Consider the following 15938-nt stretch of genomic DNA (forward strand, 5'->3'; position numbering starts at 1 on the left):
ATAATGTTGAGTTTTAACCCATTGTAATTGCCCTTATTTATGCTTAGCTTCTTTCAGGGTGGTGCCTATGTTCTTTTAACATGACCATGGTTAGAAGTTATTGATAAATTCTTTACTTCTGTGATTTGAAGATGTTCCAGACTGAGAATCAGCCATTTTTCAAATTCTAATCTTTTCTGTGTTTCTACTTAAAGGTCAGGGCTATTTTGACATTAGCATTTTAAAACTATAGTTTGAGATTAGTGCTACTAAGTTGGTTATTGTTTGTAGGATTTTCAGTGTTTGGATATTTAAAGATAAAATATATTATAAACTCAATTGATACTTTCAGTTGAGATTCAGGCTATAAAGTTTTTATCAATGTGTCCCCTATTTTAACATCTATCTCTTTTTCCTGTGATGAAAATCTCAGTTCTCAGGGATTCTAGAGGTGGGAAGTCACAATTAGATTAAATAGCTATTTATTTGCCTCATTCCACCTTACCCAGTTACCTCAACACAACAGTTTTATTTTCTCATCAAAAATATGATTATTGGACTGGGGTTGTGGCTCAGCAGTAGAGCGCTTGCCTAGCATGTGTGAGGCCCTAGGTTCGATATTCAGCACCACATATAAATAAATAAAATAAGGTATTATTATGTCCACCTGCAACCAAAATATATACATATATATAAAACATTTTTTTAAAAATATGATTACTGAATATAGATAAGATTTTCTTCAAGGTTTTTTTTTTTTTTTTTTTTTTGCTGTTTTATAAGTAATTTGGAATAGTTTCTTTCTTAGGGTTATACTAACAACTCCATATAAATATGCATTTATTTTTATTTTATGTATTTATATTATCTCTCTTCAGGTAGAAAGAGTGGTGTTTCTCCTAAAAAATCAAAATACATGACTCCAATGCAGCAAAAACTAAATGAAGTCTATGAAGCTGTAAAGAACTATACTGATAAAAGAGGTCGCCGCCTCAGTGCCATATTTCTGAGGCTTCCTTCCAGATCTGAGTTGCCTGACTACTATCTGACCATTAAAAAGCCCATGGACATGGAAAAAATTCGAAGTCATATGATGGCCAACAAGTACCAAGATATAGACTCTATGGTTGAGGACTTCGTCATGATGTTTAATAATGCCTGTACATACAATGAGCCTGAGTCTTTGATCTACAAAGATGCCCTTGTCCTACATAAAGTCCTGCTTGAAACTCGGAGAGACCTGGAGGGAGATGAGGACTCTCATGTCCCAAATGTGACCTTGCTGATTCAAGAGCTCATCCATAATCTTTTTGTGTCGGTCATGAGTCATCAGGATGATGAGGGACGATGCTACAGTGATTCCTTAGCAGAAATTCCTGGTGTGGATCCCACTTTTCCTAACAAACCTCCCCTTACTTTTGACATTATTAGGAAGAATGTTGAAAATAATCGCTACCGGCGGCTTGATTTATTTCAAGAGCATATGTTTGAAGTATTGGAAAGGGCAAGAAGGATGAATCGGTATGTTTTCAAAGCCATTTCTTTTGAAGATGTGTGGTATTTAATGCAAGACAGATAAAGGAGTACTGTACTATTTCAGCTTAGGTACATGGTTATAGTTAATAGCATGCTATTCTGAATTCTAAGTAAGCCAAAACTTCAAAAGAGTAAGTATATTCTTTGAGGAGGAGAGGATACCCTACTGAGTTATCTAGATTAGAGTCAATGAGAGGATGGAAGACAGAATTGAAGATCTTGTGGAAAGCATATGGCCTTTCACAGAACACATTTCTTAAAGGACAAGTGCTTAGGAGTGAAATAAGAATTAGAAATAGTTGGGCTGGGGATGTGGCTCAAGCGGTAGCGCGCTCGCCTGGCATGCATGCGGCCCGGGTTCGATCCTCAGCACCACATACCAACAAAGATGTTGTGTCCGCCAAGAACTAAAAAATAAATATTTAAAAAAAAAAAAATTCTCTCTCTCTCTCCCCCCCCCCACTCTCTCTTTAAAAAAAAAAAAGAAAAAGAAATAGTGATAGGATTTTTCTTTTAAAGGTTTGTCTTCAAACAAAGAATTAAACAGCACCAAATTATTGTTTTGAGGTTAAACTATATAAATTTGGTTATCATTTAAGTACCCAAAAAAATGGCTTTTTTTAAAAACTAATCTTGAAGATTTCTTAGAGAGCCTGCTATAGATATTAAATGCTCGTAAGAAAAACAGTCAATTTTAAATTTCATTCCAATTTTAGTCTGTATTTTTTCTGTGTCAGCAGCTGTTCAATTCAATCAGTAATTACAGTGTATCTTCCCTGTAGTCTTTAAAGCACTTGGGAGAATATAAAATGTTAAAGATATAAACTCTGTCTTCTTGGAGTTTACAGACCTTTAGCTAGAGCTTTTAGCATTCAGTGTTTTTACAACTGGGAACTTTGTGAAGCCAGCATTTGCTCTGAACTTGAAAAAAAAAAAAAAAGTAACGTTCACTCTTCCTGTTGAGCACCTACTCTTTGGGAAACACCATATTAAGCATTCCCTGTGGATAATCTCTAACTCTAATTTCTAGTAGTCTTTCTAGGTAAGGGATCATCTTCCTAGTTCACATGTGAAGATTTAGAGGCATGGGCAGAAAAATTGCCCAGAGTTGTACACTAGTAGGTGGTGTGGCTTATCTTGTTTCTCACTGCAGTGGGCTGCTAGTGATAGTTACCAGTCATGAATAGTCAGTGGAGTGAGCCATGGATGATAAGCCTTGAGCTCTGTGTTCTAAAACCTTGAAGTCTGATGGATGAGACACGACTTTTGCTTAAGGAAAAAATATCTAGACGTGAGACAGCATGTAACAACTGATTTAGAAAAGATGATGGGATAAGGAACTGTGGGCTAAAGTTCTCCAAAGATGGAATAAGGCATCTGGGAGTGTAAAGATGGCTGGAATTCAAATGAAAAGAGAAGTGGATTTTCAGATACAGTGAGTGGTTTGAACAAAGGTAAAGAAGGGTTAGGAAATGAATATGTTACATTTGAGAGACAGGAGTTAGGACTAGATTGGAGGGTCCCTTGAGTGATGTGTTTAGGAGTGGTCCTCATTCTTTTGACAATAGGGATAGACATGAAAGGGGGACATTCGCATTTAAAATGTGAAGTAGTTTTTAACTCAACAAAGTTTTGTTGAGTAACTACCAGTTAATAAACATGTTTAAATGTTTTGGGTATATTAGTGGACCAAACAGATAAACCCTGCTTTCATGGAATATAGACTTCCATTTCTGCTCTCAGTTTATTTTAAGGAGTCATTAAGTCTAAAACCACTCTGCTCCATCCCTTTTTCCCTAAACTCATTTATATCATGGGAGTAGTTCTGTGAGTCTTCTAAAGAGCATTTTTCTCCTAAATTATTAGGAATTCTGTTTAAATTGTATAGATAACATGTTTGTTTTAAGAATTAAGTGGACTTCTATCTCTAGGAATTGAGCTCTTTTCTTTCTCTAGTTGTTGACATGATTGGCTTTTGTTTTTAAGGACTAGAAGATAGATCCCAAGGTGCATCCCCTACTTCCTGCCCCCTTGAGGATTGAATCCAGGGACACTTATCCTCTGAGCTGCATCCCCAGCCCTTTTTATTTTTTATTTTGAGATAGACTTTTGATAAGTTGCCCAGCCTGGCCTCAAACTTGCCCATCCCCCTGCCTCAGCCTTCTGAGTAACTGGGATCAAAGGCATGCAGCGCCACACCTGGTTCTTATTTATATGAGATGGTAATACAGTTTCTGTCATACCCAAAGCTTGTGGAAAAACCTAAGGGATGCCATTTTTATATTTGTGAATGAAGATAATATTGTGACTGCTTATAGTATTTAATAAAAATTAAGAATGACCTAATGAGAATTGAGAGTCAGGTGCCATGGCACACCTGGAATACCAGCTACTGGGGCAGGGCTGAGGAGGCAGGATGGCTAGTTTGAGCCCCACCTAGGCAACACAGTGAGACTCGGTTGCAAAAAAAGAAAAAGATCGGTGGAAATGTGTCAGCTAGTAACAAAGATGGGCATCCCAGATAATGTAGGCATTCATTAATTCAGTGAAGTCTATTTATAGTAGAATCTGAATGGTGTGACAGAACAGAAAAGTTCACTCAGGTAACTTGACAGTGGTTTGTCTATTAGCGCATTCAGTAATACCATAGTGCTGTCTCATGCTAGTTGACCCTGTCTTTTCTAATCTGCTGGCAGTATTCCTGGATTAAGTGCTCTGAGTTCCTTACAGGTATAAGAAGAACCCAGGGAAACATCATAAGCCTCTTACACACTTAATTCTTTCATTTTGCTGAATATCTGCCTTATGTTAAAAGATTATTTATCGATTGAGGACAATTAGAGTTCTTTTTCCATCTTGAGTTTTTTGTTCTTGCACATTTACTGAACACTTGGCCTCTTATAATTTTACGTAAACTATTATAAAGTGAATTTAATTTCAGAAAAACAAGCTTCACATATATATCTAGTCAAAAAAACAGGTGTGATGTCAAAATAGCATGTTAGGGTTTTCTTCCTTTGGTAAGTTTTGTTTTTATTTCTTTTCTACAGGTATTAGCATTTCTATATCATCATCTAAAAACCTATCCAGAAATATACTTCCCCAGCTTGGCTATGTTTTTAATTGTTTACTACTCCCTTTGCTCTTGGGGTGAGGCATCAGGAAACCTCAATGGAGTCTCATAGTCTAGTGGCATATGTCAGCGGATGGGTGACTGTGTTTACTTCACCTCTCATACACCCCCAACCAGAATATCTCTGTGACTGCTGATGAGACATTCGTCTATGATTAGTTTGGTGAATAATTTTTTAGTCCTTGATGTTCTTAGTAGGCACAGACAGTAACTGCCTTCCTCAGAACCCAATGAATTAGAGATAATAATATAATTTCTTCTAGTCTAAATTCTAAAATTTGTTTTGCCCGTTCCCTTTACTTTATAAATGAGGAGAGACGCTTAGAAAAATTCTGCATATGACATAGATTTTTTTTTTCATCTTTCACTATGTTGCCTTTCCTGAATCCCCAGAAATATATATTTCAGAGATTAAATATAAGTGTTAGACTTGGTCTGGAGCCTTGATATAATCCTTGCAGCTATCTTCTACTACAACTGATTGATGCATATGCCATGTATCTTCAAGGAAAAATGCTGAGGCCTTTCCTTTTACGTAAGCTGAACAGGAAACAGGTGGGCATGAGGCTTCCCGTAAAGTGACACCTTAGATTCTGTTCTAACAAACCTCAAGAATATACCATTATAATAGTGAACAAAGTAAGGAAGCATTTAGTAGACTCTCACATTCAATTGAGGTGTTTGAAAGAAACAGCTTATATGTTAATGGATTCTCTTGATGCCGTTATAGGACAGATTCTGAAATATATGAGGATGCAGTAGAACTTCAGCAGTTTTTTATTAGAATTCGTGATGAACTCTGCAAAAATGGAGAGATCCTTCTTTCTCCAGCACTCAGCTATACCACAAAGCATTTGCATAATGATGTGGAGAAAGAAAAAAAGGAAAAATTACCAAAAGAAATAGAGGAAGATAAACTAAAACGAGAAGAAGAAAAAAGAGGTTGGTTTCTTTTCATTATATTAAATATGAAGAAATATTATACTCTATTTTAGCTGTCCTCATAATTAGCTGTTGAGAAGAGTCCTGTCTATGTGAATTAGTATTGACTATTTCACATTAAGCATGATGAGATGAAAATGTTTTTATCAGTTTGGTTATTCAGATTAATCAGATTGAAAGTTACCTGTGTATCCAGGAACAGTTGGTTCACAAGTATGAGAGCCTAATGTCTCTTCATACTACTGGAAGATGAAACCCAAGGGGTATGGCTGGAACTCAAATGCATTCTCAACATCATTCAGTAGTGTGGTTTTCCTGGTAAGTCCTTTGGGCCAGACAGCTAGATGGTATTTTTGTTGAAAGTTTCATTTTAATTGTAATTATATCAACCTAAAATGTTACTTTGAGTTGGTTGCCAGAATTTACAAATATTTTGATAATGAGGAGTTTTTAATTATAATTTTTTTTCTGGTACTGAGAATTGAACCACCCAGGGACACCCCACCTACACCCCTATCCCTTTTTATTTTTTATTTTGAGGCAGGGTCTCATTAAGTTGCCAGAGCTGGCATCAAACTTGTAATTCTCCTGCCTCAGCCGTTTGATTAGAAATTTCGTCATTTTTAATATTTCCATTCATATAGATATTTAGATTTTCTAAACATTTAGTTAGCTATCAGCATTACTCCTCCTCCTTAGATTTCCCCCCACCCCTTAGGCAAGAAAACAAAACGAATTGATTTGAAGCAAACTCTAGTAAGCGATGGCATATCCAGAAAAGAAAAGAACTTGATTGGTGAGAATAGTAATTTTGCTAGTTTAGGGCAGTTTTGCTTCCAGAAGGATATACTCATTCAGAATGATAAAATGAGGGTAGAGGTAGAATCTTTGCCAGCTAAAAATGGATGATACAGAAATGAAAGGAGTCTTTGCAGCTTTGCTGCCTGAGGTTATGATCCATATTAAGGAATGTCCTAGAAGTTTGAAACCCACAGAAGAGCTGAGATACGCTGTCACACATTTGTGACTAACTAGAAAACTATGTATGTGTGAGGGAGATGCAAGAACCTGGTTAAGAGCAAAATCCATGGAATGCTTGAAAATCACTGCAACTTTAGATGCATACTCCCACCCCTGTCCCATAATCAGCAAAGGGTAAAACCTTATGGGTTTGAAGTATTTGAGCACAGCCTTCATCTAAATCATTAGCTGACCCCTAACTATCGAGATATAACAGCAACCCCTAGTGTCAAGTCCCTTGGTGTAGACCTAAATAGTAATCTCAGAGGAAAGAAGAGAAAAAAGGGGGAAGAAGAAATATTTGAAGACATAATGATGTTTTTTGATGAAGAACATCACAAGTTCACAAGCTCCAAAGACCCCAAGTAAAATAAACACAAAAAGAACGACATTTAGAACATCATAGTCAAACTGCTGGGAGAAAATCTTGAAAGCAACAAAATGACTCATCACAGACAAGAAAAGGATAATCTGATTAATGGCTGCCTTCTCATATAAAATAATAGAGGCCAGAAGGCAATGGTATGATATTCAAAAAATACAGAGAAGAAAGATAAAACTAAATCAAGATTTGTATATTTTTTGAAAATGAAGTTGCAATAAAGATGTTCCCAGATAAATAAAAACTAAGAGACTTTGCTGCTGGCAGACCTATACTATGAGACATAAATAAAGAGCTTCAATCCCAGAAAAGTGATACCAGATGATAACTCAAAACCATAAGAAGAACTGAAGAGCAATGGAAATGGAAAATATGAAGATAAATGTAAAAGACTCTGTGTATAATTTTTTTAAATTTCTGTCTAAAACATTGGATTGTCTAAAGCGGTAATTAGAACACTATAAGGTTATTATTATAACATTTATAGAAGTCATATGTATGACAGGAAGCACAAAGGAAGGGGGCTGGGGATATAGATCAGTGGTAGAACACTTACTTTGTATGTGGAATGTCCTGGCTTCCCTCCCTAGCCTCACCCAAAAATAAATAAAAAAGCACAAAGGAAGAGAAATGTAACTATGTTGGAGCAAAGTTGTAACATTTAATGAAATTAAGTCATAAGCTGCACACACTGGTGCAAGACTGCAATTCCAGCAACTCTAGAGGCTGAGGCAGGAGGATCAAAAGTTCAAAACTAGCCTCAGCAACTTAGGCCCTATCTCAAAGTAAAAAAAAAATGAAAAGGTCTGGGGATGTGACTCAGTGGTTAAGTGCCCCTGGGTTCAATCTCAGGTGCCAAAAGAAAAAAAAAATTAAGCCATATAATTTGAAAATTCAGTGTTTATAAAATTAAGGAGATGGTGCTACATTTAGGCATATGGAAATGCCTCAATATCCATGAAACCAACTATAGGAATTAAAATGAATTGCAAAAAAAAACCTTAACAGTTATAAAACAAGGTAATAAAAGGAGGAAAAGAAGAACAAAAAGACATAAGACTCATAGATAACAAAGCAAAATGACAAACATAGTAGCAGCAGTAATTCCATTAAATGTAAATAAACTAAGCTTTCCAATCAAACGGAATTTAAAATGTAAGATTCAACTATATACTTTTTGCAAGAGTTTCCCTTATATTCGGAAACACAAATAAATTGAAAAGGAGAGAAAAATGCAGACTGTAACCATAGTTGGAATAGCTGTTAGCAGAAAAAGTAGATTTTAAGAAAAGAAATAATACTAAAGACAAAGAAGGATATTTAATACATATAAAAGAGTCAACGTATATGTCAAGCATAGTGTTTCCCTCCTGTAATTCCAGCTACTCATGAGACTGAGACAGAAGGATTGCCAGGTTGGAGGCCAGACTCAGCAACTTAGCCTGTCTCAGAAATAAAAAGGACTGGGGCCATAGCTCAGTGGTAGAGTGTCCCTGTCTTTAATCCCCAGTACCACCAAAAAAGGGAGGGATGGGGCTTAACATATTAGGAACAGAATATTCTTAAATGTATTTCCCCCTAACAGTGGAGCTCCAAAATACATGAAGAAAAAAGTATTAGAATTGAAAGAAGAAACAGAATTTAACAAGAATATAGTGATTGATAGAACTACTAGGTCAAAAATCAGTAAACATATGGAAGACTTGAATAGCAGTGTGAATCACCTTGATCTGATTTGTCAAACACTACACCAAGTTACTATAGAATACATCTTCTTTTCAATTACATGTGGAATATTATCTAGAATAGGCCATATACTAGGTCATAAAAAAAGTTTTAAAACCAAAAGATTGAAATCATACCAAGTTTGTTCTCCAAATGCAATGGAATTAGATTGTAATTTAGCAACAGAAAGAAATGGGGAGGCGGTGCTTAGAAATTATAAATAACCCATGATTAAAGAAGACATTACAGGTACAGTCAGAACAATTTTGAAATGAAAACAATGTTTAAAATTTATGGAATAAAGCTAACACTTTTCTTAGAAGGAACTTTATAGCTTTAAATACTTATATTAGAAAGGAAGAAAGATATAAAATTATTAAAAGAGACACAAGCATACCACAATGTAGGTAGGAGGAGAAGAAATAATAAAAAAAACAGCAGAAAGCCATAAAGAGAAAACAGGAAATGCCAGTGCTATGCTGGGAAGATATTTGGACGACCTGAGTTATTTCTACCTGCCAAGTTTTGAATACTTGGAATTGTTTTTTTGTGTTTTTTTTAAGTTTAGCTGACTCTTTTCCCAGCAATATAAAATCAGAAACAGCTTCTTCTGGAGTTACTCTAAGACATTTCTCAAAGTGTGGCCACTTTACCTTTTTTCTTGTACTAACTCAAAGACTATATTTCCCAGCAGTGTGATTGGGTGGTAGAAGTAGGTAAGAAACAGTATGCAGAGTCAATAGTAGGAAAAACTGACTAGGAAAGGCTATAAAAGCAGTATACTCTGAGAGCTATTTTAACAACTTATTTCTTGCCATAAAAGAACTACAGTCTGCTTCAGATTATCTGTGGTTACTTTATGAACATTAGAAGATGCAGCACACCAGAAAGTTGAATAATGGTCATGTATATCAGCCCTCTTTGTCTTTAAGCCATGAGAGGAGGATTGTTAGCAACAACCAGATAAAAAACGAGGGAATCTAGAAGATTTTACCCCGTTTTGTGTTAACTCCCAGAATGTCTGATACAAGGGTAAGTAAGCAAAGAAAAAGAAACAGAACTTATGGTTAAGTACAGCAGATTATTCACAAATGCCTACTGCTTTTCCTTCTTAAAACACCTCTGAAAGGATGGAAAAGGAATTTTTAAAAAGCATAAAAAAGACAAACACACAAGTATTTCCATCCCTTAAAAAAAGAAATTAATGGACAAGGAGATGGTGGTAATTAAAATTTGGAGGCTGGAAAATTGATGTGTAAGTTGCCAATACTGGTTTCAGTGTCTACAGTAGATAAGTCCTTCAAACAGGCCAGTTCCTGTCTCAGAATTGCACAGGGAGTAGAACACCAGGTACTTCTAAAAGTGGAAATACATGTGGGTCTGAAAACAGGAGGACTGGTTGAAAGTCTAAAAGCAGTTGAGCCTTCAGTTCCCCACCTCGGCCCTTCCCAAGACTTCAGATTCCAGACAAATCTGAGGGTAAGGGTGAAGAGTAAAAGGAGTAAAAGGATTTATACTAAATAGGGAACCCCTTTGGCCCTTCTAGCTGTTTAGCTCTTAGCATGCTGTTTTTCCTTTCTTTCTTTCTTTTTTTTTTTTTTTTTTTTTTTTTTTTTTTGTGTGTGTGTGTGTGTAGTACTGGAAATTGAACCCAGGGACTCTCTACCACTGAGTTACATCCTTAGCTCTTTTTGAGTCAAGGTCTAGAGAGATGCCCAGGCCGGAATGGAACTTGCTCTCCCTGCTGCTCCATTTTCCCAAGTAACTGTACTTGAGATTACAGGCTTGTGCTACCATACCCAGCAATTAAAAAAAAAAAAAAAGTTGTCCATTTTTCTATTAACAGCCTATCCAAGGCAATTTAGACTTTTGTCATCATGCTTCCCCGAAAAAGAGAATTTTTTGTTGTTGTTTTGTTTTTTGGGTTTTGTTTGTTTGGGATTGAACCCAGGGCTATTCCCTACTGAGCTAGCTCTCCAGCATTTCCAGTGAGCTACATCTCCCTTTTTTATTTTTTACTGTTTTAATTTTGATACAGTCTCACTAACTTGCTGAGGCTGGCCTCAAACTTGTGAGCCACCATGCATACTTCTGAGAAATTTTCCAGTCTGTTTGCTGCACAATTTCAAAACCACTAACATATTTTTAGGTACTTGTTACTAGTAGTGCCCTTCTAAGAGGTACCAAAACCTCATCTAAATATCCTCAGCTCAGAAGTCCCAAATGAGGCTGTAGATATAAAACATCATGGTACACAGTTCCTTTCTATCTGTAGACCTATACAACTCTGGGAGGGAGCCGCCGGTTTCTTTGCTCTTGAAGGCAGTGAGACATGTATAGATATTTCTGTTCAAAAACAGGGAGATGGAAAAAAGTATTACTGATTTCAAGGAATTTTTAAATGCACCTATAAACAAATCCCAGTGGGTTTCTAGGACTGAGAACATCCTCTGGCTTAGTACTCAGCCCTTGAAATCCTCCTTTTTCATGAAAGATGCTTGCAACTTGTTAGTTTTATCAGCCTGTTTCCTGTATCTAGAATTTGGGGGTTGTTCAGACTTTTTGTACTCCCTTGTCTGTCCATGATATTGTTTTTGCTGGTGTAAAATTCTCAAGAACCCTTTGGTCTACTTTGTATGTCAAGGGATTTGCTTATTCTACTGGTAAGTAACGTTTCATCAAAATTGGCAAAACTGGGGCTGGGGATGTGGCTCAAGCGGTAGCGCGCTCATCTAGCATGCACAGGGCACTGGGTTGATCCTCAGCACCACATAAAATAAAATAAAGATGTTGTGTCCACCGAAAACTGAAAAATAAATATTTAAAAATTCTCTCTCTCTCTCTCTTCTCTTCTCTTCTCCTCTCTCTCTCTTCTCTCTCTCTCTCATTAAAAAAAATGGCAAAACTATTTTTTTTGTATTGTAATGCCAGTATTAGAGAATGGAGACAGAGGCCCCTTGTAGTCAATCAGTAAGGAACTTAGATTGAAGTAAGCTTTTTGGAGATTAATTTGGAATGTGCATTAAAAAATCATTTTAAATGCTTATTCCCAGTTCTTTTATTTATGTAAAATTATTCTAAGGAAGTTATCAAATAGGTGGGCGAAGCATTATCCTCACCACCACCAACAACAAAAAAAACTCTGTGGTATTTGCAAATGATAGCTTATACTGGAACTATGAAAAGGTTTTATTTAACAAAAATAAAAGTCTTTATTGTACAAAAGCATTTTATTTCAGAAAATATTAATGATATATTGTGTATATGTATGTCCATACACACACACATATACACACATATATATGGTTTACAGAATACACATATTCCATATTTTCTCAATTCTAAAACTCCATTAATTGTGACATAACCATGTAATAACTGTTAGGAAAAACTTTTTCAGGAACATTAGGATAGCGTAGAAGTACATCAAATGTTTTCTCTAGGATTACATGATCTATAAGTGACTTATTTTCTTCCTTATACCTTTCTGAATTACTGAAAATGACAATGGCATATATTACTAAGGTGATTATTTTTAATGTATAGAATCTCATGGGTTTATTGAAATTAATGGCAGTTGATTATAATTCAAAAATGCAATTTTGAGGTTGGGTGTGGTGGTGCACACATGTAGTCCTAGCTACTTGGAAGGCAGGAGGATCATTGGAGCCCATGAATTTAAGACCAGCTTGAGACCAATTTAAAAAAAAAAAAAAGCTTGAGCAACATTGCAGGACCCCTACACACCCCCCACCCCCAATAAGGCAATATTGAAAATGTAAAGATCATACTGTTTTTTCTGACTATTCCCTTTGAATGTGACAAACAGAATTAAATGTATTATTGTATGTTGTTTGAATCCTGCATCTGATTGCAGCATTTTCTTTTAGTAAGTACCTTTTTTTTTTTTTTAAACACAAGAAGCTGAAAAGAGTGAAGATTCGTCAGGTGCTACTGGCCTGTCAGGCTTACATCGCACATACAGCCAGGACTGCAGCTTTAAGAACAGCATGTACCATGTTGGAGATTATGTCTATGTGGAACCTGCAGAAGCCAACCTACAACCACATATAGTCTGTATTGAGAGACTGTGGGAAGATTCAGCTGGTAAGTTTATTTTAAATCAAAGGTACATTGGAAAGATGTGGCTCTTTTATTTCTTCTTGCTCCTCAAGAAAGAAATTTTAATTCAGATATTTTATGCCTTCCAATTATAGTTTTTCTCTTGTCTCAATAAATGTAATCATATCAGTAAATGTGAATACATACCCTCCTTATAAACCCAGAGTATAACACTGTTGGGCAGCATCAGTGTCATAGTTGAATGAGAAAAATAAGTTTTTTAAAATTTAGTTGAAATTTATTCATTCAACTGATAACCTATTAAAAACAAATTTTAACCAAACGCTCTGTAGGATGGCAGAGATTCAGAACAGAAAGGTTTGGGCTGGAGATAAGAAAAATAAATTATTATAGAAAGACACTGTGCTTTGGCTTAGAATTTGTCATTGATAAATCTTTCTAGAAAAATGGCCTTTGAGACATGGAGAATGAAGAGAAGTTAATTAAACCAGCCAAGTGCAACTCAAGAGGTTGAGGCAGGAGGATCACAAGTTCAAAGCCAGTCTCAACAAACTAGCAAGGCCCTATGCAATTTAATGAGACCCTCTCTCAAAATAAAAAGAGCTGGGGATATGGTTCAATGGTCAAGCATCCTAGATTCAATCCCTGGTACCAAAAAAAGAGGAAAAAAAAGTTAATGAAACCAAAAACAGGGGAAAATGTAATCCAGGCAATCTTTTTGCAAAAGACCATTTCCTGCCTATACTTGTCAACTGCCCATCCTGAGATTTTTTTTAATTCCTTCAGCTGTATGCTATGTCCTTTGGTATATCTGTATATATCCTTACTAAACCACAGAACTTAAGTGTGTGTTGACTCCAACAGATCTCATTGCCTTTCTTTTTCTACATAATGCATGTCTTTGAATGTAAGCGGAAAAGTAGCATTTTTTTTTTTAGTTCTCCTTCTACTTCACAATTTTAAAGTATAATTCCTTATAAGGTAATTATATTAAGAAATTAGGAAATTATCTTCTGAAAAAGCACATTGCTGTATGGTTTAGACCATGGCATAATGACTTGATGGATTATTTCCTCATTTTTAAAAAATATATTTTTTATTTTTATTTATTTTTTTAAACAGTTTTTTTTTTTTTTTTTTTGTAGTTGTAGATGGACATCATCGCTTAATTTTGTTTATTTTTATGTGGTACTGAAGATTGAATGCAGTGCCTCACGTGCTAGACAAGCACTCTGCCACTGAGCTACATCCCTAGCCCTTAAAATATATTTTTTAGATTTTTTTTTTTTTTTAGTTGTAGATGGCGCAATACCTTTATTTTATTTATTTTATTTATTTATTTTATGTGATGCTGAGGATTGAACTCAGTGCCCCACACGTGCTAGGCAAACAGTCTACCACTTAGCCAGCCCCTGTTTCCTCATTTTGACAAGAATGTGTGGTTTCTGTTAATGATGATTCTCTCTCTGTTTTTGAGGTGAAAAATGGTTGTATGGCTGTTGGTTTTATCGGCCAAATGAAACATTCCATCTGGCTACACGAAAATTTCTAGAAAAAGAAGTTTTTAAGAGTGACTATTACAATAAAGTTCCTGTTAGTAAAATTCTAGGCAAATGTGTGGTCATGTTTGTCAAGGTAAGAAAATCAATTAGTTCTAAAAATATCAATCATTTGCTCAGGATAAAATTTAAACTGTTTTTAAGCTGTATCTGTATAGCTCTATGTGGAGATTTGGGGAGAAGTTAACCAGAATATGGTTGCAAAAGACCATTTCCTGCCTATACTTGTTAACTGTGTGAAGTTAACTTATTGCCAGGCTAATTTTAAGAGTGATATTTTCTGAAAATAATCACTATACATTATTAGTTTGGTTTTTAGGTAATAAGATGTACTTTTTGTTTATCTGTCTGATAGAGGTACATGAGTCCTGTCCAAAGCTGTTGACTTCTAACTCTGTGAAATATTAATATATTCTCAAAGGGTAATCGATAAGCTAAATGGAATTGTTCATATTATAAGTTAAAGGGTATATGTTTAATCATTTCAGTAGGCAAGGAAATATTCCTAGATCTCTAGTCATTTACTGTTTGTTGCTAGAAAGTCTTCATAGTTTAACCTTTATTTGGTTGATTAGTATTACTTTTTTGTTTTTGTTCAGAAAATTTACCTGACTTGTCTCCTTTTATGTCCCATAGGAATACTTTAAATTATGCCCAGAAAGCTTTCGAGATGAGGATGTTTTTGTCTGTGAATCACGGTATTCTGCTAAAACCAAATCTTTTAAGAAAATTAAATTGTGGACTATGCCCATCAGTTCAGTTAGGTTTGTCCCTCGAGATGTACCTCTGCCTGTGGTTCGAGTTGCCTCTGTATTTGCAAATGCAGATAAAGGGGATGATGAGAAGAATACAGATAACTCAGAGGACAGTCGAGTTGAAGATAATTTTAACTTAGAAAAGGTATGTAGATAACAAACACACAAAAAAGAATTTTACACCTCCAAATATCTGTTCCAGAAGACAAGTGATTAAAGTATTCAAACTCAGAAAATGATTGACAGTATGAGACCTTAGCCGAACAGAGTGGAGGAAACTCAGAGGAAAGGGGAGGGGGACACTTAGTACTTAAAAAAACAAAAGAGTAGAAGCAAAAAATAGAGTTTAAAAAGTAAATCCAGAGACTGGAGATGTAGTCACTGGTAGAGTACTTGTGTAGAATTCTTGAGGCCTTGGATTCATTTCCCAGTACCATAAGACCAATAATCTTTAAATAAATAAAAGTAAATTTAAGAGCTAATTCTTTGACAAGTCCAATGAAATAAACTATCAACTCTCTTAATAAAGGTAAAAGAGGCCGAGTATGTTGGTGTACACTTGTAATCCCAACAATTTAGGAGGCTAAGGCAGGAGGATTGCAAGTTTGAGACCAGCCTCAGCAATTTAGCGAGATCCTGTCTAAAAATAAAAAGGGCCGGGGATGTGGTTCAGTGGTAAAGCACCCTGGGTTCAATCCCCAAAAAGTTCAAAAAAGGTAAAAGAAGATAGGGAGGGTAGTAAGCTCAGACAGACAAAAGGTGGATGAAATTTAGTCAGTACATTTTAAATAAATTTGGAAACCAAAATAAAATGAATAATTTTT

General features: G+C 35.5%; 1 protein-coding gene across 30 annotated transcripts in view; it reads left to right on the plus strand.

Moving 5' to 3' along the window:
• PBRM1 (polybromo 1) overlaps positions 1–15938 on the plus strand; it is a gene marked incomplete at its 3' end in the record, with an annotated part of 92901 nt that overhangs the window by 47481 nt on the left and 29482 nt on the right. For 23 of the 30 annotated variants that reach the window (XM_081282860.1, XM_081282864.1, XM_081282865.1 and 20 more), the window contains 5 exons: positions 858–1500; positions 5379–5590; positions 12639–12824; positions 14278–14435; positions 14996–15259. In XM_081282860.1, coding sequence (XP_081138986.1) covers positions 858–1500; positions 5379–5590; positions 12639–12824; positions 14278–14435; positions 14996–15259 — 1463 coding nt within the window. The remainder of the gene's footprint in view (positions 1–857; positions 1501–5378; positions 5591–12638; positions 12825–14277; positions 14436–14995; positions 15260–15938) is intronic. The other 7 variants (XM_081282882.1, XM_081282877.1, XM_081282888.1 and 4 more) reach the window with 1 other exon arrangement.

This window comes from Spermophilus citellus, assembly GCF_964194105.1.
Source record: "Spermophilus citellus genome assembly, chromosome: 3".
Taxonomy (NCBI): domain Eukaryota; kingdom Metazoa; phylum Chordata; class Mammalia; order Rodentia; family Sciuridae; genus Spermophilus; species Spermophilus citellus.